The sequence below is a fragment of the Peromyscus maniculatus genome, chromosome 6, assembly GCF_049852395.1.
Source record: "Peromyscus maniculatus bairdii isolate BWxNUB_F1_BW_parent chromosome 6, HU_Pman_BW_mat_3.1, whole genome shotgun sequence".
NCBI classification, from domain to species: domain Eukaryota; kingdom Metazoa; phylum Chordata; class Mammalia; order Rodentia; family Cricetidae; genus Peromyscus; species Peromyscus maniculatus.
This window is the reverse complement of record NC_134857.1, coordinates 99,280,224-99,303,652: the sequence shown is the minus strand read 5'-3', so window position 1 is coordinate 99,303,652 and position 23,429 is coordinate 99,280,224. Positions and strand designations below refer to the sequence as shown.

Sequence of the window (23,429 nt, the reverse complement as noted above, 5' to 3'; positions counted from 1 at the left end):
TTTCCCCTCCAGGGCTGAACTGTCTCCTTGCAGCTTCAGCCGTCAGAGCTGTCCTAAGCAGCTCAAAGTATTGCCTGACTCCCAAGGTAGTCAAGACACCTTTCCCAGAGTTATTGCAACCAATTTACTTATATTTTTGGTGCGGAAACCTGGGACACCCACAGAGTTGCAAAACTCATTTTGCAACCAATTTACTTACACAGGGAATACCACAAAGCCACACCACAAAACAAAGCCCATACAAGAGATTTATTGGAAGAAAAAAAAAGAAACAGGAGGGTGGCTGCCTCTGCTTGAGCAAGAAATAGAAGCAAACTGAACAGGATAGAGACCTTATATAGAGTTTCTTGGGAAGGGGGTGGAACTTTTCAGGGTGGAGCTTTCTGGGGTGGAGATTGGTGGGATTTTACGTCCAGAGATTGGGCTTTTTCCTCTGTAGGATGGGGGCAGAGTCCAGCAGTTAGGGTAGTTAGAGTATTCTGTGGGTGGAACCTGGCAGCTAGAGGTCCTTGGAGGAGAGGCCTGGCCACTCTTGTGGCTCAAGGGGCTTACATTGGGACTTAAGGAAAATATCTACATTGTTCATCAAAGCTGGAGGAAAATGCAAGCAGTCTCTCAAGTTTAATGCAATTTTTGCTTCACCCCCATATTTACCAACTAGGTCAAGGAGCAGACATGGGTCCCTGTAGGTGTTGGCTTGACTTTGATGTGCACCTGGCTGCCTTGATGAAAGAACAGTAGACTTGAGTGTAGACTGTTCCTTTGCAGGCACTAGATCCAGAGCTTCTCAGGTTTATTTCTGCAGCAACTCATATTATGGATGACGCTCACGAGTGCAGCACAATTTTCGGTTACAGCCAGATTATAGGGTGTGCCCAAGATCACACTGAGCTCAGTTTAGAAGCAATTTTTGGTGGCCTGGCTCCAAATCCATTTTCCATTTTTACTGAGGATTACATTCTGAACTGTGAGTAAAATTCCTGTCATCACAGTGGCCTCATCTGGAGTATCATCTAGTGTTTATGGAAATCTGTGTGTCCCTATAACCTGGCACTTATTAAAGGTGACAAGTTACTCACAGCATTTCATAACTGATGGGAGCCCAGTGGATTGAAATGCCCATACCAGGGTCTAGACTGGATGGTACAGATTTGCCAAAGGCTTAACCCTTCAGCACAGATTATTAGCTTAAAGAAAGCTACGATGTGTAAAGTTCTGTGTTTCTAATAACTGAGAACCTTCCATACAGGTCAATCTTTGTTTTCCACAGTGCATTTAGTTATTTATCAGTTTAAAACACACACACACACACACACACATGCAAATGATCTGCTGCTAGATTTTGCCTACTTTGAACCTCTAATGTTGTGGCTCTCGTTGTCTTTTATCAAAAAACTGCCATGTTTACCTACTGACCTAAGGAGGCCTTTCTCTTTTTTCCATCAATTCTATAGTAATTGATAGATCTGTAATCAATCTTTAGTCCTATAGTATATGTTTAAGTTCATGTACTTTGCATGTCTGTGGAGGGTGTGTTGTTTACTGTCTTTTTTCAGCTGTGGAATGTGAAGTATTTGTAGCTATGAATAAAATTTTAAGAACCTGCTTTAGAACCAGACAGTTTGACAGTGAGACCTGATGGTAAGATGACTTTCCATTTTCTGAGTTCCTAGAGCAAGACTCTTGACAGGGAGGCCATGTGGGCTCCCTGCCTCCTCTACTGGGAGCTAGCAAAGTTTGTAAGCTGACATTAGGAATTCCTTGCGCCTGTCAGATGAGGAAGAGACCCATTTCACCAAGCTTCAGAATTGCCCTTCTTCCTAAGAACCATTGGATACAGTTCATTTTTCACAGGTTATCTATTTAGACATGAGTTCTAGATTTCTGGTAAGAATTTTATAAATTAGATAATGGAAACCAAATGTTGAAAGGAAAGAAAAAGCACGGATCAGGACACATCACAGAGGAGGAGGCAGAAAGAATGTCACAGCTGTAGGGAAAAGTGAACTGATATGTGATGCTGTCTTCTGGACACATGTGCCATTGCGCTCATGAACCTTACAGCATCTGTGCTTACCATCACAAGACCTGCACAAGATTATGCCTGTCAGTATACCATCACAAGTCTAGGAGGGGCATAAGGGGCCTCTCCATTAGCTGAGTAGCTGTTGGCAGTTAATGGTTACCTCAGAAGAGGGGTTATTTACTTTTGTAGTGTAGTCATTGGTTAGCTGACCGTGCTTTAGTAAATAATCACATGCCTATGCTCAAGCAACGCCAATGAAACTCAGAGGATTGGAGCATTAAAAGAGATGTGGGGCCTGAGAAGGTGTCTCAGTGGTTAAGAGTGCTTGCTCTTCTTGCAAAGGGTTAGAGTTTGATTCCCAGTATCTGTGCTGCTCATAATGAGTGTAACTCCAGCTCCAGGAGATCCAGCACCCTCTTCTGGGTACACATACATGCGTGCACATACACATATGGATGCATTATTTAAAATAATATAATAACAAAAATTGTAAAAGTAATTTTAAAATAAGACATTCGGAAAAAAGGAGGAAGACTCATTCAGAAGAAAAAGGGGGCCAGGGAGAGTGGGAGGTGATAAGACAGAATAGATAGGGGTGAATGTGATCAAAATCCATCATATACACATAAATAAAATTATAAAGCATAAATAAAATATATTTAAAGGCAAAAATAAGGACATGAAGGCTTCATATCAACCATAAGCCCTACACAGTCATATTCTCACTCCTTAGAAATGTATTTATACACCCTTTCTGAGTTGGTTAAGTACACATGATAGGCAACTAATCAGGGTTTTGTTTTTTAATTAAAAATTAGGACTCAATACTAGGGAAAAAATCCCACTGACTAATCTAAGTGCTAGGCATTTAAATTCAGTTTAAAACAAACCATACCCCTGATTAGGTATTTGCTACATTTCAATTTCTTTAATTTGAAAAGTCAAATTGCAGATAATAAGCACCATTTAAAAGAAAAGAGTCTAAAGCACACCACAAATATTAGTGAAGAAGGCAAACACATATGGAATTCCCAGGAGCATGTACCACAGGCTCTCTTCTGGCCTGTTGTGCCAGTCAGGACCTTCTTAAATTTCAGAAGCAAGTTAAAGTAAGGGACTGTCCCCTTTGAGCTCTGACATGAGGCTCCCCTGTCTTCAGTGTCTTCACAGAGCACCTCTGTCCATTAGAGCTGTGACCGTGAGGCTGACGGCATGGATCCTGTTCTCATCATGCTGGTGGTGTGTGCTTCCTACAGCATAGGTGCTCCATGCTGCTCTTCTGGTCAGTTCTGATGATAAAAAACGATAGCACAGATGGGGTGTCTTTCCTCTAGATAGGTTAATTCTCAGGGATCTAGAATATGGAATTGGAAAAGAGGGTGTCAGCATAACTAGTGCTGTTGCTTGGCTTGTAGGTGGCCACCTGACCTTTGTGTCCTCTGTGACATAGACAGTCTGGCATGACTTCCTGTAACCCTAATGGCTTCCTAGAGTCTTCCCTCCATACACCATCGCAGCCAGTGTGTGAACGCTGAATATTCACAAGACAACCAACCAGTAACAACCTCATCATTTACAGGCTCTTTCAATTCTCCCACATTGAGAAAGCTTTGGCACACTCCTCCCTGCCTGCCCTCTGCCTCTGATACTTCACCCTTCTGTTCTAAGCCGTGTACTCTGTGTTTCCTGAGAGCTTAAAAAGGAAGATTATTTTTAATCATGTGTAGGTGTACCTGTTTGTATTTGAGTATGTGCACATGAGTGTAGATGCCCATGGAAGCCAGAAGAGGGAGTGGGGTTCTTTGGAGCTGGAATTGCATGCAGCTGTGAGCCACCAGATACTGATGCTCAGTCCTAAACTGGGGTCCGCTGCAATAGCAGCACAGCTCTCAACTGTAGAGCCCTCCTGCCAGCGTCCTCTGGTGATTTTTTAACACATCACATTCCACTGTCTTGAATCCCTTCCTTTAACTTGTCTTCCTGAAGAGTTTCTACTCTTTCCACCAGAGCCAGTGCAGTCTCCTGCCTCCTCCCCATCTGCCCCTCTGGCTTCTCTGCATCCAGCCAAGGAGGGCTTTTGTTATCTTATTTAATTTCTCAGGAAAAACAGAAAGCAAGTGACAGAGAAGTCCATCCCTGATGTTGGATTTGAGAAGCTTTATGTCCTCAGGGAAAGACAGGCTGCTGGTTGGAGAAAGCAATGAGCCAAAGAGTAGTTTTTGCTCCAACTACAGATATAAACAGCAGGAATGCACTCTACCTGTGAAGAGAGGAGGTGTTGGAGGGGAGAGGCTGAAGAATGGCAGGTGATATGTGACCAGCGCGAGGTTCCCTGGAAAGTCACTCACGTTTGATGCCTGAGCCCAGAAGGCTGCCCCTACCCCTGGGAGATGTCTGGTGGCTCATCTATGAAGATGCCTCTAGAGGTAAGTCCTGGGGTTAGGGGGCTGATATACCTTAAAATGCTCTTAAGAGGGGAGAAGCATGGTAGGATTATTAGCTCTGGAAGGAAGTTCTCAAAGGGCCTTTCTAGGTTTGCCTTGGCCTTTGGTTCATGTGAGGGATGATGGCAAGGGAACTTCAAGGACCCTCCAGAGGAGTGGGTGGGATGATTGATGTGGTTGTAGATGACAGTGGAGGGAGGGGAAACTTCAGTCAGGATGTAATATATGAGAGAAGAATAAATTAAAAAAAAAAACAAACAAAAAAATCCAAAGTTGAACACATTGTTTATCCAAATTTGTAGACTGATTCAGTCACTCATCAGTCAGACATCATTGCAACTTCACTGCCCACTCCTTGAAAAAGTGAGGTAGGGCTCTCCTTTTAAAAGTGATGGAGAAAAACTTTCTTTAAAGTTTAATGGGAGCATCAGTGATAATGTGTTTGTAAAAGGTACAGCATGGCTCCTGGCTTGGAGAAAGCCCTCAAAAGGATCTGGCTTTTATTCCAGTTGTCCTGTTTATCCCTGTTTGCATGGCAGACACTTAACATATGCTTACTGCACTAAATCTTGATCAGGAGCCTACTCAGTTAAGAAGAAGGGGCAGCATCCATTAAAACACAGGTATTTATCCATGCTTTACCATGCTCTCCGTATGGAGAGAGCAATGCACATCCATCAAAGCAGTCACACAGCAGGGGGAAGAAGGGGTCACATTTGTTAATAGTCTAGCTTCCTAAAAACATGAACTGCAGGGAGAGGAGAAGTTTGTTTGACAAAGAAACAATGGAGAAGGTGAGATCATCTTCTGTAGAGGGAACTTTTTCCAGTCCAGCCTTGCCCAGCAGTTTGGACGACTCTCTCCCACCCACGCTCCCACAGCTGCTTATAAAATAATTACATAGAGGCTTATATTAATTACAAACTGTATGGCCTATAGCTCAAGCTTCTTGCTAGCTAGCTCTTATAACTTAACTCAACCTATTCCTATTAATCTATGTGTTATGTGGCGTAACTGGTCTGCTGGCATCTTGTTGCTCCTTGGGCTGGTTTCTCCCCGACGCTACCCCTTTTCATCTCATCTTCAGTTCAAATATACTGCCTAACCTTCTTCTGCCTCACCATTGGCCAAACTGCTTTATTTATCAACCAATTAGAGCAACACATAGTCATAGCTTATAGAAAGACATCCCACGGCAATCTTCCATTTCACTGCAAATGTTGGCTGTGTACCCAGCTTAAAGGATGCAGGATCACACCTGAACCTGAACACCCATCAAATTCATTGTAGCATTTGGTTAAATTTGAAAAGAGTATTAGAGGGCATGGCATGAAGTGAGCCAGGAGGGGCTTCAGCACAGTGGGACCTGCCAGAGGCTATGACATGATGATAGGAAGCAAAAGTTGTAAGGGAAGGGAAGCCTGGGGCTCACGGGAAGAGGAGGCAGGCAATGCAGTTCTTGGCTCAGAACCACAGGCTGCCCATCTCAGCCACGGTGCAGGTGCTGGGTGTCTTGCTGAGGGCCCGCACCTTGGCAACATTAAGGAAGTTGAGACTGACATTGCTAATCAGACACCTGGTAAGTGTCTTAATCTGCATGGGGTAGAAAATTAATTGGAGAACAGACCTACCATGAAGGTGTGAGATGCCAGGAGGGTGACTTGATATAATGCCACGCTTGCCTGGATGAAATGAAATTCTGTAAATTAATGGCCAGGTAAGAACAGAATAAAATGTTCTGTGAGTTCCGGGGCCCTATCCTTCCTTTTGTCCTCATCTACACTTCCTGCTTCCTCTCCTCCCTCTTTTGTTGCCCACTTCTAGCTGGCCCTAGGCTAGTGGTTCTCAACCTTCCGAATGCTGCAGTCCTTTAATACAGTTCCTTGTGTTGTGGTGACTCCTAAACGGTGCAATTATTTTCATTGCAGTTTCATAACTGTGGTATTGCTACTGTTATGAATTGTAATGTAAATATCTGATATTTCCGATGGTCTTAGGTGACCCCCGTGACCTAAGACCCCTGGTGGGGTCTTGACTCACAAGCTGAGAACTACTGCATCAGGCATTCACTGGGGAATAGCCTTAGGGCAGCCTAATGAAGGGATCATCCCCACCACCACCATCACTCAAACACCAAGGAAAATATAAAAACCCAAAATCTTAAAAAGGACCCAGAAGGAGAAAAGGGAGACCTCATTATTTTTGTAAGAAATTCTACACTAGGAGGAGTGGAAAGAGAGACGATTTCAATGAAGCTCTGTTGTTGAGCAGGTTGAGCATATGTAGAAGGCAGCTTGTGTGTTCTCTTACTGAGGAGTTCAAAGTCAGATTAGCATATGGATGATAACCAAGTACCGGGGAGAATACTTAAGTTTACGGAGAGGTGCTGAGTCCTGCAGAGCTCATGGGTATAGAGTCAATTGACGTAATGGGCTTACCACCACCTCTGCTCACTGCCCCCCTTCGCGTGTGTGCATTTGTGTATATGTATGTTAAGCTAGAGCAACTTTTTTTCATCACTGGCATTGGTGACATTTGGGACTGAGGGCTTAAGTAGCCTTGTTTCAGAATCCTTCACCTCTGCCCAGCAGAGTCGGATAGCATGCTGACTCTCAAGTTATGATAACCATAATGTTTCCAGACACACAGTTGTTGCTGACTGAGAAGCAGTGCATTAGGGAGCAGATGACTCCATAATGTTCACTGGTGTTTATAGTGTATATATGTAGGGCAGAAGCCCTCTCCATAGTGAATTGATGATTCCAGGTTGATCCAAATTTGGAACTAAAAGGAACCACCTTTGGAAATCTGTGACTTCTCCTAATATGACAAGCTCATCAATAGCTTTTGTCCTTGAGACAGGGTCTCTCTTTGTACTCCCGGCTATCCCAGAGCTTGCTGTGTAGACTACACTGGCCTTAAACTCACAGAGATCTGCCTTCCTATGCTTCACTCCTGAGTGCTGGAAGTAAAGGTGTATGTCACGACACCCAGCTGTCTTTTTCTATTTTTACAGCTTTATTTTTATTTTATGTGTATTAGTGTTTTGCCTGAATGTAAGTGTGCTCATCATGCATGTGGTTGGTGTCCTCGGAAGCCAGAAGAGGGTTTTGGATACCCTGAAACTAGAATTACACACCATCACGAGGCATCATGTGAGTTCTGGGAGTTGAACCTGGGTTCTCAGCAGGAACAACAAGAATTCTTGACCACTTAGCCAACTCTCTAGCCCCATTTGTCCAAAATTTAACTTAATCCACAGAGCTAAAGCAAAACTGTGGTGCTATTGTGTTCCCCAAAATATTGTGCACCCTAATAAACGTATCTGGGGTCAGAGACAGAACAGCCACTAGATACAAAGGCTAGAAAATGGTGGCACTCACACCTTTAATCCTAGCATTCCGGAGGTAGAAATACATCTGGATCTCTGTGAGTTCAAGGCCACGTTGGAAACAGCCAGGCTTGGTGACACATGCCTTTAATCCCAGAAAGCGAGCCTTTAATCCCAGGGAGTGGTGGTAGAAAGCAGAAAGGTATATAAGGCGTGAGGACCAGAAACTAGCAGCATTTGGCCTGGTTAAGCATTTGGCTGGTTAAGCTTTCAGGCTTCTAGCAACACAGTTCAGCTGAGAGCCATTCGGATATGAGGACACAGAGGCTTCCAGTCTGAGGAAACAAGATTAGCTGAGAAGTTGGCCAGGTGAGGTTAGCTGTGGCTTGTTCTGCTTCTCTGACCGTCCAGCATTTCATCCCAATAACTGGGCCCGGGTTTGATTTTATTAATAAGACTCTCTAAGATTCATGCTACACAAAACTACCAAAACCTCTAGGAAATCTGCTGAAATAGCACTTTATATGAAACACCTTCTTGAAATTCTGCAAGAACATGGATGAGGAGTTAAGTGGGCTACAGCAATACCCGGTTACCACTCATTATCTTTACCCAGCCAGCCAGTTGTCCAGGACCCCTGCTCAGCTTTCCAAGCAAGGAATTCAGACTGACGGCTTAGCGGCTGGGAATGAATTAAATGCGGCCATCTCTGAAGTTCACACACACAGGGTAAGCATATTTGCAGTGGCTTGAAAATCTAACAAAAATCGGTAGTATGCCTTTGGGGAAGAGATGATCTCAGATATTCAGGCACATCTGGGGAGTGGCACATATACAAGCCTTCAGCGGCGAGACGTTTCCACGAAGGACTCTAGGAGGAAAACATACAAACACTGGGTTAAAAAAGCAGAGCACAGAGCCACCCCACACACAAAGAGCCCCAGGCTTTTAACTAACAGTGGGTGTTCTTCTAATACCTGCATTTGAGAGGTTAAGCAAGTTTGGACATTATATTCCACTTTGCCCCTTTCTACCCTGGTGCTGACAATAATCCTGGCTCTTTTCTGCTTTTCCCGGGGAACTTGACCCTTGGTCGTACACAACTCACTGAGAGATTAGAGGAGTATTGTCCAGAGAATAATGAGAGTTGGGGAATAAACCAGGATAGCTTACAAAAAGACTTCAAAGAGTGGCTGCCGTGGGTGTAGTCCAGGCCTGGGCTGTGGGTCTTGTGAGTTCCATCAGTGTTGGGCCTCAATTCGCCACCTCTGTCTAAGCGCTTCCACCTTGAAAAGAAGGTTAATGTGATGTTGACCAAATTTGCAAATAGCACGAAGCTTGCAGGTAAGGGAGATAAAGAAGATGACATATTACAATCACAGCAGGGTGTAGATAATTCAGGGCACTGGTTGAACAAAAAGGGAGATGAGGTTTAATATAAAGACACGCAAGATAATATATGCACCTGAAAGAAAATAACTCTCCACACAGATTCAAATTATGGGGGTATTACTCAGGAAGCTGTCGTGCTGAGTGAGATTTGGGGAGGTTGGTGGATAACAAATTGAATCAGAGTTCACAGTGCAGTACCAGAGCAAAGAAAGCAGCGCTGTTTCGAGATGTATGGACAATATAAAGTGATCTTTGAAAGCACAAGAGAGGGTGCAGTGCTGCTGTACACCGTGTGGGTGACATCTCACCTTGAACTCCCTGGTGCCCTGACTTTAACAAAGATGCAATGAGATGGAAGATTTAGCAAAGCGTTATTTGAATGCTATTCAACATGATGCACGGGTCTCCCTAGGAGACGCAGGATTGTGTTCCTATGCCAGGCAGGCACATCTATAAAAAAAAAAAAAGTTTTCTCATGACAAGGTCCTCTTGCTATTATATTTCCTTTAATGTCTTTTTGACTTTCAGGAAGGGGAAATAATTGCTTAGATGGGAGAAAAAGACAGAGAGAAGGAAACAACCATATAAATTCTTTCAGAGAATAGAAAAATGGGCATTTTATATATTCAGCAATATTTATGGGCTCTGAATTCCTGCCCACTAAAAATCTTTGATTCTAATGAGAAAAGAGAGGGTAAAATTATCATGCAAGGACAAGCATAGCAACAAGAGAGCTGTTTGACTTCTGAAGACCCAAGGCTATAAAGTTTCAAAGGAGAGAGTCTGCCCTATGTGCTGGTTAGGGGGTTTTGTAAGCACTGCTTCCCATTGGAATCTCTCTCTCTCTCTCTCTCTCTCTCTCTCTCTCTCTCTCTCTCTCTCTCTCTCTCTCTCTCTCTCTCTCTCCATGTGTATACATGTCAGTGTGTGTGTCTGGTACCAATGGAAGTCAGAAGAGTGTGTTGGATCCCTGGAGTTAGAGGTACAGGTGTTTGAGAACAACCCAATTTAGGTGCTAGGAATAGAATGGCAGCCCTACAGCCACATGGTGTGTGGCTTCCAGCTATCTGCAGGACCTTGAATGGGCTTGAGAAAAGGCTAGGGAAGTTAGAGTGAAGGAAAATCTACACTACATGGGAACATCAAAGCTTATATTTTAGTTGGACTTTAGAAATTACTAGATGTATGGGTATGGTTCATTTAATCTTTCTAAAAGTAAGTTTTAGTTTTTCATCAATTAATTACTTTTCAAGATTTCTGTGAGAACTGGAAATCACATGTGTGAAGCACTTACAATCTCAGACTCATGGCAGATTCGGTTGGTTACTGTTTAGTCATTGAAACCCAGGAGAAAAAGAATAAGATAAGCTTCTTCCCTGGCATGGATTTGGGATCATTTTAGAAACACAGAGACAGGCAAAGAGTTACCAGCTCGGCAAGGTGTTTGAACTATGTTTTACCCATGGTGAATCTGAAGATTAATAAAACAGTCTAGCCTTTTATTTTGCCTGGTATGTCTTTTCCAAATGACAGTGTTTAATATGGTGAGAATGGAGATGTTGCTGGTGGTCAGGGTCTTGGCTGGGTGTTTCCAGGTTCTTGATATAGTATTCAAGAATGAAATACAGGGACACAGAGATTGCAAAGTAGCAAAATACTTTATCCAAAATAAGCACAACACTGATTAGAAAGGAATACACTGTCTGGATTGACAGTGGTCCACCCTAGTGAAGGTGCTCAAGTTCTAATTACTGTTTGGGGATTTTTTTTAAGTTTAAGATCAAGAGAGGGACATACTTTGAATAGTTGTCTATTTTGATTGACAGCCTTAACTTATATAATTTTTCCTCTACTATCTATGTTCCTTCCCTCAACACATCTGTTTTTTTTTAAGTTACATCACATGTTTATAAGAATAAAATGGTAAATAGGAGTATCCCTAAGAGTCCACTTTGAAACAGAGTTTGACTATTGCACATACATCCCAAACCAATCTAGGTGGCATTCCCACCTTTGTGCCATAACTGGTGTGTGATTGAACATAATTTAAGTTTGGTGATTGTTAAGGGGAGGAGGTACTTAATTCATTGTTCAGACTGGGCTGAGCATGCAGCTCAAAGAAGGTAGGGGTTCTAGGCTGTTAATAGGCTGCCAGGTACATTATTAGGAGAGAGGGAGAAAGAGAAAGAGAGAGAGAGAGAGAGAGAGAGAGAGAGAGAGAGAGAGAGAGAGAGAGAGAGAGAGAGAGAAGAGAAGAGAAGAGAAGAGAAGAGAAGAGAAGAGGAGAGGAGAGAGAGAGAGAGGGGAGAGAGAGAGAAAGAGAGAGAGAGAGAGAGAGAGAAGAGAAGAGAAGAGAAGAGAAGAGAAGAGAAGAGAAGAGAAGAGAAGAGAAGAGAAGAGAAGAGAAGAGAAGAGAGAAGAGGATGTGTGGTCAGTATGTGTAGGCAGAATTTTCCTGTCCTGATCACCTGGTGCCAAATAACCAGAAGTCACTTCCCAAATAATCACTTATAAATGCTTGGCCAATAGCTCAGTCTTATTACCAATTAGCTCTTACATTTAAATTAATCCATTTCTATTAATCTATGTTTTGGCACATGACTTGTGGCTTTAGCTGTCCTCTAGCATGTCTTGTTCCTCCAGCGGCTGGTTGGCATCTTTCCTGACTCTGCCCTCCCTCCCATCATTCTCAATTTGGCTTTCCCATCTAACTTCTTACCCAGCTACCAGCCTGTCAGCTTTTTATTAACCAATGAGAGTAATACATATTCGTAGTGTAGGAGAGGATTGTTTCACAGCAGGAATGTGTGCATAGCCCCATACAAGTGGGGTCCCAAATTGCTAACTATTCCCTATTTTTTGTCTGCTTCACAATCACTTTAATAGAGTAGTCTCATAAGAATTTTAAAGTCAGTTTTCAACAATTAGACAAGCGATAACATGTTAGTATTTTTGCAGAATAGTTTTTTGTGTGTATGCATGTGTGTGTGTGTGTGTGTGTGTGTGTGTGTGTGTGTGTGTGTGTGTGTACCTGTGCATATGGAGGCCAGAGATCAGTTCTGAGTGTCTTCCTTTATTACCACCCCCATACATACACACTTTTTTTTTTTTTTTTTTTTTTTTTTTTTTTTTTTACAAGTAGGGTTTCTCACTGAGCCTGGGACTTGTCCATTCAATGAGACTGGCTAGCCAATGAGCTAACTTGAGGGATCCTCTTATCTCTGCTTCCAGTGTCCACGATCATGTCTGCTGGCACACCTGACTTTTTTTAACCTTTGTTTTAATTTTATGGATATGGGTGTTTTGCCCAAATGTATGTTTGTGCAAAGTGTCTGTGCATTCCCCTTGGAGGCCAAAAGGTGAGAGAGTGGCCCCTGCACCTCCTCTGGGCAATACAGTAGAGCTGGCCCTGGTGGTGTATGTGTGGGTGAGCTGCCCTCAGGGCATGAAAGCAAGGGAATCAGTCCAGCCTCTTGCTCCATGCTGCATAGGGTGAACTAGCCGGGCCAATGTAGGAGAACTCACCCTGGCCGTGAAGATGGGGGAGAGCTGGAGGGCAGATCAGTCCTGCAACTACCTGGGGCCCAGAACCAGGGCTATGATTTGCTGGAGCACGTGAAGGGGCAGGTCTTGCAGATCCAAAGCTGTAGGATCTCCATGACACAGGAAAACAACATGATATCCAAGGAAAGTCCCAGTGAGGACCCAGCATCAATAGTGTAGCAGAAACCAAAGGCCTCAAACTAGACCAATGACTCTTTGCAATGAATACTTGCAAGTAAAGATGTATGGATTTAAGGGTAAACTGCATGACTCACTGTGCCACACTACAGCTTCCACCACGAGATTTTTTTTTCTTTTTTTCTTTTCTCTTAAATTTTATTTTATTTTGGAGGGTAGGTTGCATGGGCAGAGGGCAGATACAAAGGGGCAGGGAAATGAATGAGATTGGGATGCATGATGTGAAAGCCATAAAGAATAAATGAAAAGACTTAAAATACAGTTATCTTTATGATGGCTGAAGTGTATCCAGTTTTACTGATAACTTGATAATAAAAGAGAGAAAGGTCAATCTTACTAGCTATAGTCATTTTTACAATCACCCAAATTCATTTTTACCCTCTAAAATACTGCTTTAAAAATAAAATCTTTATTAATTCTTTGAGAGTTTCAGCCAACACATTAAAATTTTTTTTTTATAATTTGATTTAATATTACATATCAGCCACGGATTCCCCTGTCCTCCCTCCTCCCCCTCCCTGTTCTCCCCCCAGCCCACACCCCATTCTCATCTCCTCCAGGGCAAGGACTCCCCTGGGGATTCAGCTCAATCTGGTAGATTCAGTCTAGGCAGGTCCAGTCCCTTCCTCCCAGGCTGAGCAAAGTGTCCCTGCATAAGCCCCAGGTTCCAAATAGCCAACTCATCCACTAAGGACAGGTCCCGGACCCACTGCCTGGATGCCTCCCAAACAGTTCAAGCCAAACAACTGTCTCACTTATCCAGAGGGCCTGATCCATTTGGGAGCTCCTCAACTATTGGTTATAGTTCATGTGTTTCCATTAGTTTGGCTATTCGTCCCTGTGCTTTTTCCAGTCTTGGTCTCAACAATTCTCACTCCTACAATCCCTCCTCTTTCTCAAAGATTGGACTCCCAGAGCTCCACCTGGGGCCTGGCCATGGATCTCTGCATCTGCTTCCATCAGTCATTGGTTGAGATTTCTAGCACAACAGTTAGGGTATTTTAGCCAACACATTTTTATCAGACCTGTTCACCCCCATTTGTCTCCTAAGATCCACCCCTTCTTGCCCACCAATTTCCAGCTTGTGTCTTCTGCACTTTTTCTGAAGATGCGCTGGTTCTCTGACTCTTTCAGTCTTTCTATCCCCTCTTCTTTGACATTCCCTGCCATACTTTTAATAGTCTTCAGCAGGGGGCAGCAAGCATTTTTCTGGGAAGGAACAGATAGTATTTTGCCCTTTGTGGTTCTACAGGTAAGAGGAAAGTTATATTGTTGGTACCAATATATAAGATAGGAAACAAGCATCTGTGATTTGAGTATGTGTACATCTGTCTCTCTCTGTGGGTCTGGGTGTGCGCGCGCTCGCGTACACAGCACACATGCAGAATGCAGAGGTAGAGATGAGTGGCTTCCTTGATCACTCTCCACAGTCTCTCACTGAACCTAGAGTTTGCTGATTGAGCTCGACTGGCCGGCTATCTAGCCCCAGGAATCCTCCTGTCTCTGCCTCCCTAATTCTGGCATTACAGAAGCACACAACTGTACTATGCCAAGAACTTTATTGACTGAGGCATCTCCACAGCCCCAAATTTCAAAGTTATAATAATTATTTATCAGTGTAAACTGCATGGGAGATTAATTTTGTAATAAAAGTTTACTATTGAGGAAAAACAGGCTTATTTGGGGGATGTTGTAGGATATTTTAAGGTCTGTTGCTTTTGTTTATGTTGCATTTGTTTAACTCTGTGAAGCTGTGTTACTGTGCCTGTCTAAAACACCTGATGGTCTAATAAAGAGCCGGATGGCCAATGGTGAGTCAGGAGAAAGGATAGGTGGGGCTCACAGGCAGAGAGAATAAATAGAAGGAGATATCTGGGAGAGAAAAAAGAAAGAGCAGGAGAAAAGAAGGAGGAGGACATCAGGGGCCAGCCACCCAGCCACACAGCCAGCCACAGAGTTCAGAGTGAAAGTAACATATACAGAAGTAAGAAAGATAAAAAGACAGGACAATTTAAAGTTAAGAAAATCTGGCAAGAAACAAGCCAAGCTAAGGCCAGGCATTTATAATTAAGAATACATCTTGATGTGTGATTTATCTGGGAGCTGAGTAGGGACCCCCCCAAAAGAAATAAAAAAACAACCAACATTTTGGCATTCCAATGTGGGTCTGTAGAAATTTGAACAGCAGGGGGAAGTAAGAATTGATTTAATTGAGGTCTGTCATTGTGACTGATGAGACCTCACTTTCCTACAGAGCCATAGCTTGCTTCTCTGAAATGCAGCATTGTGTTTCCAGGGAACACACAAGTGTGTGTTGTGCCTGATTTTGTAGGATATTTTAAGGTCTGTTGCAGTTCTGTACAACCCTTATACTATAGGTTCCTGTAGTGGGTAGCCATTCCAGCTTTGATCTGGAAGTTCTAACCCCCGTTGAGGCTTTGGTAACTGTCACGCCTAAAGGCAGGGCCAAGAGAGGACTCTAAAGATCCAAGATTCGGATGGGCCACATCTCTTGGTTCCTGGACCCAGGACACTGAAGGTAGACCGAGCGGAGTTCTCCAGAGAACACTGCCAGACTGTGCTACACCTTTCCCAGACCCTGCAACCTATCCCTTCACTTGTAAGTTACCCCACAAAATAAACCTCCCTTTTAACTATGTGGAGTGGCCTTAATAATTTCACCAATAGGTTCCTTTATTTGGGGAGGTGGGTTAAAAGTACCAGACCTGGGCCAAGCTGCCTGGCAGAATTCCAGCAGAATGGGACTCCAGAAGCTGTGTGGGACTCTCACTTCGGTTTTTCATCCATCCATGAAATGAATAAGAACGGCAAAGGCCATTACAAATACCAGGCAAATCATGCACTTATAAATGATATTCTTCATTCTACTTTTAATATAACAGTGTAAAACTATCCTTAGTCATTTTTGGTACAAAAGAAGATAGTGGGCTGGATATGGGTCATGGATGATAGTTTATTAAAATTTCCTTTTCCTCTTGAATGGTCATTATCAGCATTTCAGAGCTAGTATGGGCCCCCAGCTAGCTCTGTCTTGTGGACACTATTTAATGAACTGTTCAAGCAATTATCTTGGATTTATTTATTTTATGTTATGTGTATGAGTGCTTTGTCAGAATGTATGTACATGCACTACCTATGTGCCTGGTAGCCACAGAAGTTAGAAAAGGGTGTCAAATCCCTTGAAACTGGAGTTACAAACAGTTGTGAGCTCCTACCTGGGTGCTGTAAACTGAACTGGAGTCCTCTGGAAGAGCAGCCAGTGCTCTTAACTTTTGAGACACCTCGTCACTCCCCAAACCTTTTTTTTTTTTAAATCTTAAAAGTTTTAAAGACAAATGTGCATGTTTCTTTGGAATGCTATTTTGTGATGAATAATGTTCTGTTATTTAATAAAAATTTAATCATAGGTTTTAAGAAGAATAACTACAAAATTGTGAACTATGCCCATTATAAGTTTTGGGACATTGATTATAGTTAAATATTTAAAGAAACAAAAACCTTTAAAGAAAGAAAATTAGTAATAGAGATAAGTATGTTTTGAAAAGAACCTTAGGTATCTATAAAACTCATCATTTACCAAGTTATTTTGGGTGGCAGATCTGAGTGGTAAAATAATCACTTTTAAAAACACCCAGCCAGGCTTCTTGTGCAATTCCAATTGGTGGGATCTTGGTTGGGAATCAATTTCTGCAGTTACTCCAATCGCCTTGTTTAAGCAACATCTCTATAAAATTCACGATGTTTCCTCGAACACCAAACTACTAGACGCACTGACAGCTAGTGTTATAATTTTACAAATGGCTTAAAACTACGCAAATTTTATGTCCTTTTTAAAAAATAAATTAAACAGAACCATCTGATTATTTGGAAGAAAATGACTGAGGTAGAGCTCTTCCAGTCAGGTATCTACAGCTCATACAGAACTCCAAACCAAGCACAGACTAGAGGACGAACCAAATAAGGATTTCTCAGTCACCAGGAATATATGCGCTTTAAGTCGAGAACTGGATGCATGCTTTTCCTGTTTCCTGTGTCTTCAGAGCTTGCAGTCGGCCTTAGGACCCGGAGCCCCGGAGCAACGTCACGCCGGTTTTCTTCCATGTGCTTCATTTTCATTGGCTTCATCCGCTGCCTCTTTCACCCCGGCCTCCAAGCAGCTTCCTCTGGTATGCACGCTTTCCCAGGTTCTTCCTCTTTCATGATGATCTCCTTCTCTGCTATTTCCCTTACTCCAAGACTGTGTAAAATACCATCTTTTTTTTTTTAATTTTCAAAATTTGGAGAACAACCGCTCAATAGAATTATGATAACTAATATTTCAAAAACTTTTCAGAAACCGTCTAATCGCTAGTGTTGATTGACTCTTAAAATAGTTTCACATATATCAGTTCACTTAATCCTCTCGGTAACTCTAAGTTTCTTCACAGCACAACTGAGGAGGGTGGGATTCAGGGTGATCATACTGTGATTAACAAGATCCAAAGACAAAAAGTGGGGACCCCAGCACTGTCCGAACGCCCCAAACTCCACCATTTCCCCAGTTTCCAGTGTCTTTGCCAAAGCACCCCAAAGAGGGTCTCCACTCTGTGTCCCTTACCTCAGGAGTTTTTCCCTCCTTATTGGTCCCCATTGTTCTTTCAGCTCACTTTCCCTACAGACTCACGACAGCAAACCCCATCACATGAATGCCATTTGATGGCTTGCCAAACAAGCTCACAAATGTTGTCATTATGAAGTGAATTTCATTCTTTTCTTCATCTTGCAGATGAGTAGCTCAAGTTCAGAGAGATGAAACTTCCTTATTAAAGGTTCTTCAACTCGGGAGGAGGCAGACATGTTTGCTTGTTTTCCTTCCTTGCTGTATGGGAATGCCTTGAACTTCAGTATCAGAATATACTCTTCACCAGAGGGGAAAACTGTTCCCTGGGCTATCATGGTTGAAAGAGGTGGTGCTGAGTGAACGTCACTGAAACTCAGAATCAGAGGGAGCTTTGTCCAGAAGGTGGTTCAGTTAGCCCCTTGTTTTTATTTTCTTCCTCTGGGAACCCTGGGCTGACTTTAAGTCCCCTTTGGAAGCCGTTAAGCTTTGCCCATTCTCCGGGAGTACCCACTCCCCTCTCCTTCATTGCCACTAAGTGTTATTTTACACACACTCTTCTCCATCTTAAAAGCCAGGGTTAAAACAAATAAGCGAAAGGAAAGCGGAATAAAAAATACTTCTATTCTTTTCTTGACCTGAGACCAGGCGAATAATTTCTCCCTGAGTCACATAGCTCATAGCGGCATGCGACTAGCCAAGCCATAACCCCGTCCGTCCTCCCAAATTCTATCCTAAGGCTCTTCCACCTTTACATGACAGATGCCGCCTTCCTGAAGGAAAAGTCATTTAAAGGACCATTACGGAAATGACAAACTGGGATCCAGAAACAAACTCGTAAGAGAAACGGGAGATCAGCAGCTGCGGTGGGGCGGAGGAGGCCATTTCATCACAGGGCACTGGTTCAATGTTATGCCTTGGCGTGATTTGAGCTTCTCACATCTAGGTACAACTCTTCTTTCTTTCGTAAAACTCACTGCGGACAATTATCTGCTTGGGGGAAATAAACGAGGCTTTACAAAAGCCGGTGTTTCTTTCTCTACCATGCAGAAAGAGAGTTCAGAATGTATCTCCCGAACGACTTAGCAAAGACGTGAAAAATATTTTTTAACCTTCACACATAGCCCTGGAGATGTGAAAACCTAACCACACACGAGACAAGTATGGAAAATACAAATGATCGAATATCTTTTCTAAGGTAATCCAATAAAACATTTAATTTATGAGCACTCCAATAAAGGAATGGACACACAAACACAATTCTTCACTGAACTGAAACAACAGAAAATGATCATTTCAGTCCTCAGCAATGCTGATGTGCAATGTTATTCACTATTAAAAATAACTATAATATTCTTACTGTAGATTATTTGATCATTTAGAATACTACAGTGCTTTTGGACAGACGCTCTGAGTATGAATTCTTACGGAGTTCTGTAACATGAAGGGAACTGGATTTAATGAAACTATACCACTAAAGACCTTTTAAGATTCTTACATTTTTTTGTCTTAAAAGGTTTATTTTATTTGTGGGTGTGTGAGAGAGACATTTGTACAAGTACTCACAGAAGCCAGCAGGGGGCCCTGGAGACCTTGGAGCTGGAGTTATATGCATTTATGAGTCACCCCAGGTAGGTGCTCAGATCCAAACACTGGTCCTCTAATAGAACAGTTAGTGCTATTAACTGGGAACACATCTCTCTGTCTCTCAAATTCCCAAATATTTTAAAAATTTCCATTGTTTCTGTGGCTGGAAATGGCACAATAACCGACACTTGGATTGTTCCACCTCACGAACCATGGCGGACAACTAGAAACCGAGATAAACGATTGAATAACTTTGCTCACTAGCTGATAACTGGAAGAGCATAACTATGACCCCTAAGAGAAATTAGATAAATGAGACTAGCCTTGTATCATTTTAGAATTTGTCTAGAGGCACTTTCCTAAACTGTGGCCAAAAGAAGGTGAACTCAGTCCACAGCAGCATCACAGATTATGGGGTCAGAGGTGAGAGAGTTCATGGAGGCAGAAGCAGTTAGAATTTGGGGCATCAGAGAACTAGAGAGGGAGGGTTCCAGGAATTTGCACAGAGGCCCACATTGCCCTTGAACAGTAGGCAGAAAGCACATGTGACAGTATTAGAGTACAATGGGGAAGATTTCAAACAGGGCTGAGAAATGTGGAGCTTCTGGCCATCTCAAAGAGCCGCCATTGTACACTTGAAGCATTCCATAGAGAACCCAGAAGAGCGAGTCTTTAACAGAGGGGCTCTTTACCAGGGGGGGGCTAGACCAGACCTTGTGTAACTGCCGTGCTAGGCCTGTCCTACCAGGACCCAAGCAGAAGGTTCTGAAGGACTGAGTTGATTGATGTTACTGAACTGCCCATTTAACACCATTAATTCAACACTAAAAAAATAGCCAAATCCAGTCATTTGACAAGTAACATTTATGATGTCCAGCATCAATCATAGCTTGCCTTCCATTCAAAGAAGCAAAATCTACTACCCATAATTAGAACTAGTATCCCGAAGTGCATTGAAATAGAATCAGAGGTGGAGAAGTTGTTGCAGTTAGTGAATGAAGATTTTAAAGTAACTGTTATTATCTTCACGGAATTAAGGGGGGAAATATAAATATAATGGGAAGAGAAATGTGAGATTTTTAAACCCAGAAACGTTGGAGCTGAGAAAAAGATTGTCTTGGTTAGCAATAAGTTTACTGGATGAGCTTGCCAGAAACTTAAGTGCTGTAGAATTCAACGGGAGCATAAAGACTGAAATGATGTGAACTAAAGTATGTATAGGGAAAAAGAACTGAAAAGGTTTGAATGGAGTCTAGGGACTTCTGGAATAGTGTCACGATATCAATAGGGAAGCATTCCAGAAATTGCCTGGTGTCTGTACAAAAAAGTGAACGACCCCAAGGCTTACGAATATGATGAAAACCATGTTCATAGACCCAAGAGGTTCCAGTGACTCCCCAACACAATAATTACAAAGAAGCATACAGCAAGGCATTGCAGTAAAGGTTATGAAAAATTAGTAAACATCACCATTAAAACAGAGAAAGACTGCACATTCCAACGTTTCTTCTCAGATTTTATTAAAAAATAATGAAAACCAGAAGACGATGAACATCTTTAATAATGTTCTGATAGAGAAAACCTGGTCATCTAGAGGTAAAAACAGCCAACAGTAAAAATAGCCATCATAAACGAAAGTGAAAAATATCTCAGATAAACTCCCAAGGTTGGGTATGGTGGCTCATGCCAATAATCCCAGCATTTGGGAGGTGGAGATAGGAGAAGCAAGAGTTCCAGTCAGCCTGAGTTGGAAAGTGAGTTCAAGGCCAGCCCAAGCTACCTGAGAGCCTGTCTCAAAAAACAACAAAAATTATATATACAGCAATACATAAATATATATTTATTATATTGCTTAAATATATCCATGTACTTGCCGGGCGGTGGTGGCGCACACCTTTAATCCCAGCACTCGGGAGGCAGAGCCAGGCGGATCTCTGTGAGTTCGAGGCCAGCCTGGGCTACCAAGTGAGTTCCAGGAAAGGCACAAAGCTACACAGAGAAACCCTGTCTCGAAAAACCAAAAAAAAAAAAAAATCCATGTACTTATATACTACATATATTGACGGATATATAATTGTACAGATTAAATTTTACATATATAAAATTTATAATTATATATAAAATGTTTATATAAAAACATAAAATATTTTTGACATACTCAGGCATAGTGGTGCCTGCCTATAATTCAGACTGAGCTAAGAGAATTGCTACAATAGTTAAAAGCCAGCCAAGCTACATGGAACTTACTTAGGTTGGCATGCTAGGTTTCCAAAATGGAATCTGGAGTCCTAGATTGGTAGAATATTTAAAGAAAGAAAAACAACTTCTGCTTTCTTGTTAATGAAAAGCTAATTGACCAGATAGAGCAAGATGGATTACATGTTGTGTATTTATAGCTTGTGTAAAAGCAAAATGCATGAGACCAGCACAAAGACCCGGAGCTCACGCCCGACACAGGGCTGATCAGCAAACAGCCCTGTCCCTTTGGCAGTACAATTTAACATCTGTTTCCCATATGACTTAGGAATCCTGCCCATTCTTCAGCTAAGAAAGATAAAGCCCGAGCCTTACAAAACTTCAGCACAGTTGTTCACAGATGCCTTCTCTTTTAGATTTTCTTCATTCTTGAGGATTTCATATGGATATACAGTGAAATCTGATCATATCTATGCTTTATTTCCCCCATCCATGCCTTCCCTCAGATCTCCCAACATGTCTCTTATATAAATTCATGTCTTTTTTTGTTTTTGTTTTTGATGACTCACTAAGTCCAGTGAGTAATGCCTATATGTGCATGGAAGTAGGGCCATCCACTGGAACACAGGAAACCTCCCAGTGGTCACATCCTCCAAACAAATGACTCTTTCTCTTGCCAGCAACTGTCAATTACCAGCAGCTTCTCAGTAAACGGGTGGGCCTAGAGATGATTTACCTAGAGATCATACAGACTGAATTATTGTCTGCTTGATCTTGTGCAGGTAACTACAGCTCCTGTGGTTTTTTTTTTTTGTGTGTGTGTGTGATAGTCATGCCATGCCCAGAAGGTAGCATTTCACAGTTTTCCTCCCCATTCTCTGGCTCTTAGGCTCTTCCTGTCCCCTCCCCTTTGATGTTCTCTAATCCTTGGTCGTGGTGGTAGTGGTAGTGGTGATAGGGTTGATAGAGGTGGTTGATGTAGGGTTGAGCACCCAGTCTTTGTTCTCGGCACCTCAACAATTTCTGCTTCTTTCCACTGACTGCTGCCCACTGTAAAAAGAAACTGTTGCAATAGCGGCTTGACCACAATGAGGTAACCGTTTCTTGGTTGGATTTGAGGTCTGCTCTTCAGAAGGCATTTCGTGCCTGCTACTGCAATCTCGGGTCAAACATTTTGAAGGTCATAGGCCCTAGGTTAGAACTTGATGTTCTTATTTGTTAACTGTTGTTGCTAAATGATCATGCTGTCAAATTTCCTTCTAACTATTTATGTTTATACCCCCAGACATGAGCTGCTGTCTATGGTCATATTTTGTTTGTGCTTTAACAAATAAAGCTTGCTTGAAGATCAGAGGGTGGAGCTAGCCACTATCATAGAGGCCAGGCAGTGGTGGCACACGCCTTTGATCCGAGGCACTTGGGAGGAGGAAACAGGAAGGTCAGGAGTTCAAAGCCACCCTGGCCTATACAAGATTGATCCAGACTGAAAGGGAAACAGAGACAGGCAGTGGTGGAACATGCCTTTGATCCCGGCACTTGGAATCTCACGCCTTTAATCCCAGCACTAGGGAAGTGGAGACAGGAAGTGATATGGCTGGATGGAGGGAGGAATATAAGGCAGGAGGAGACAGGAGCTCAGGCTGAGGATTCAGTAGAGGTAAGAAGTCTCTCTAGTGACTGACTCCTTTACTGATCTTTCAGCTTTTACCCCATATCTGGCTCCAGGTTTTTATTATTAAGACCAATTAGGATTCATGTTACAGCTGTCAAACTTGGACAAATGCTTTCTTTATTTAGGACAAATGCTCATCATGGCCATATACTGGAGATAAACCAAAAGCTTATCAAAGGGTGAGTGATAAACAGATTTTGCTATATCCTTACAATGAGATGGTATTTGGTCAATAAATTGAAATATTGGTATATGTAATAACAAGAGAGACTCTCCAAAATACTATTCTGAGTGAATGTATGTTGCGCAAATCCTAAATGGTCTTATAATAAAAACCTGGAGCCAGATATCAGGATGAAAGCTGGAAGATCAGAGAAAGAGAGCAAGCCACAGCTACCATGTCTTAACTCACCAACCCCTCA

At 42.5% G+C, this 23,429-nt stretch overlaps 1 protein-coding gene across 1 annotated transcript; it reads left to right on the top strand.

Moving 5' to 3' along the window:
• Positions 1-5,920: 5,920 nt before the first annotated feature.
• LOC143274063 (uncharacterized) lies at positions 5,921-18,571 on the top strand. The gene is made up of 5 exons (XM_076575332.1): positions 5,921-6,049; positions 7,487-7,625; positions 8,418-8,530; positions 16,996-17,121; positions 18,315-18,571. The coding sequence occupies exons 1-5, from the start codon at positions 5,921-5,923 to the stop codon at positions 18,327-18,329; spliced, it is 522 nt and encodes a 173-aa protein (XP_076431447.1). The 3' UTR covers positions 18,330-18,571.
• The last annotated feature ends 4,858 nt before the right edge of the window (positions 18,572-23,429 follow it).

Coding starts and splice junctions, on each gene's coding strand:
- LOC143274063 (XM_076575332.1), top strand. CDS start 5,921: ATGCAGTTCTTGGCTCAGAACCACAGGCTGCCCATCTCAGCCACGGTG. Junction 6,050..7,486: donor CATTGCTAATCAGACACCTG/GTAAGTGTCTTA, acceptor CTATTTTTACAG/CTTTATTTTTATTTTATGTG. Junction 7,626..8,417: donor ACACCATCACGAGGCATCAT/GTGAGTTCTGGG, acceptor ATCTTTACCCAG/CCAGCCAGTTGTCCAGGACC.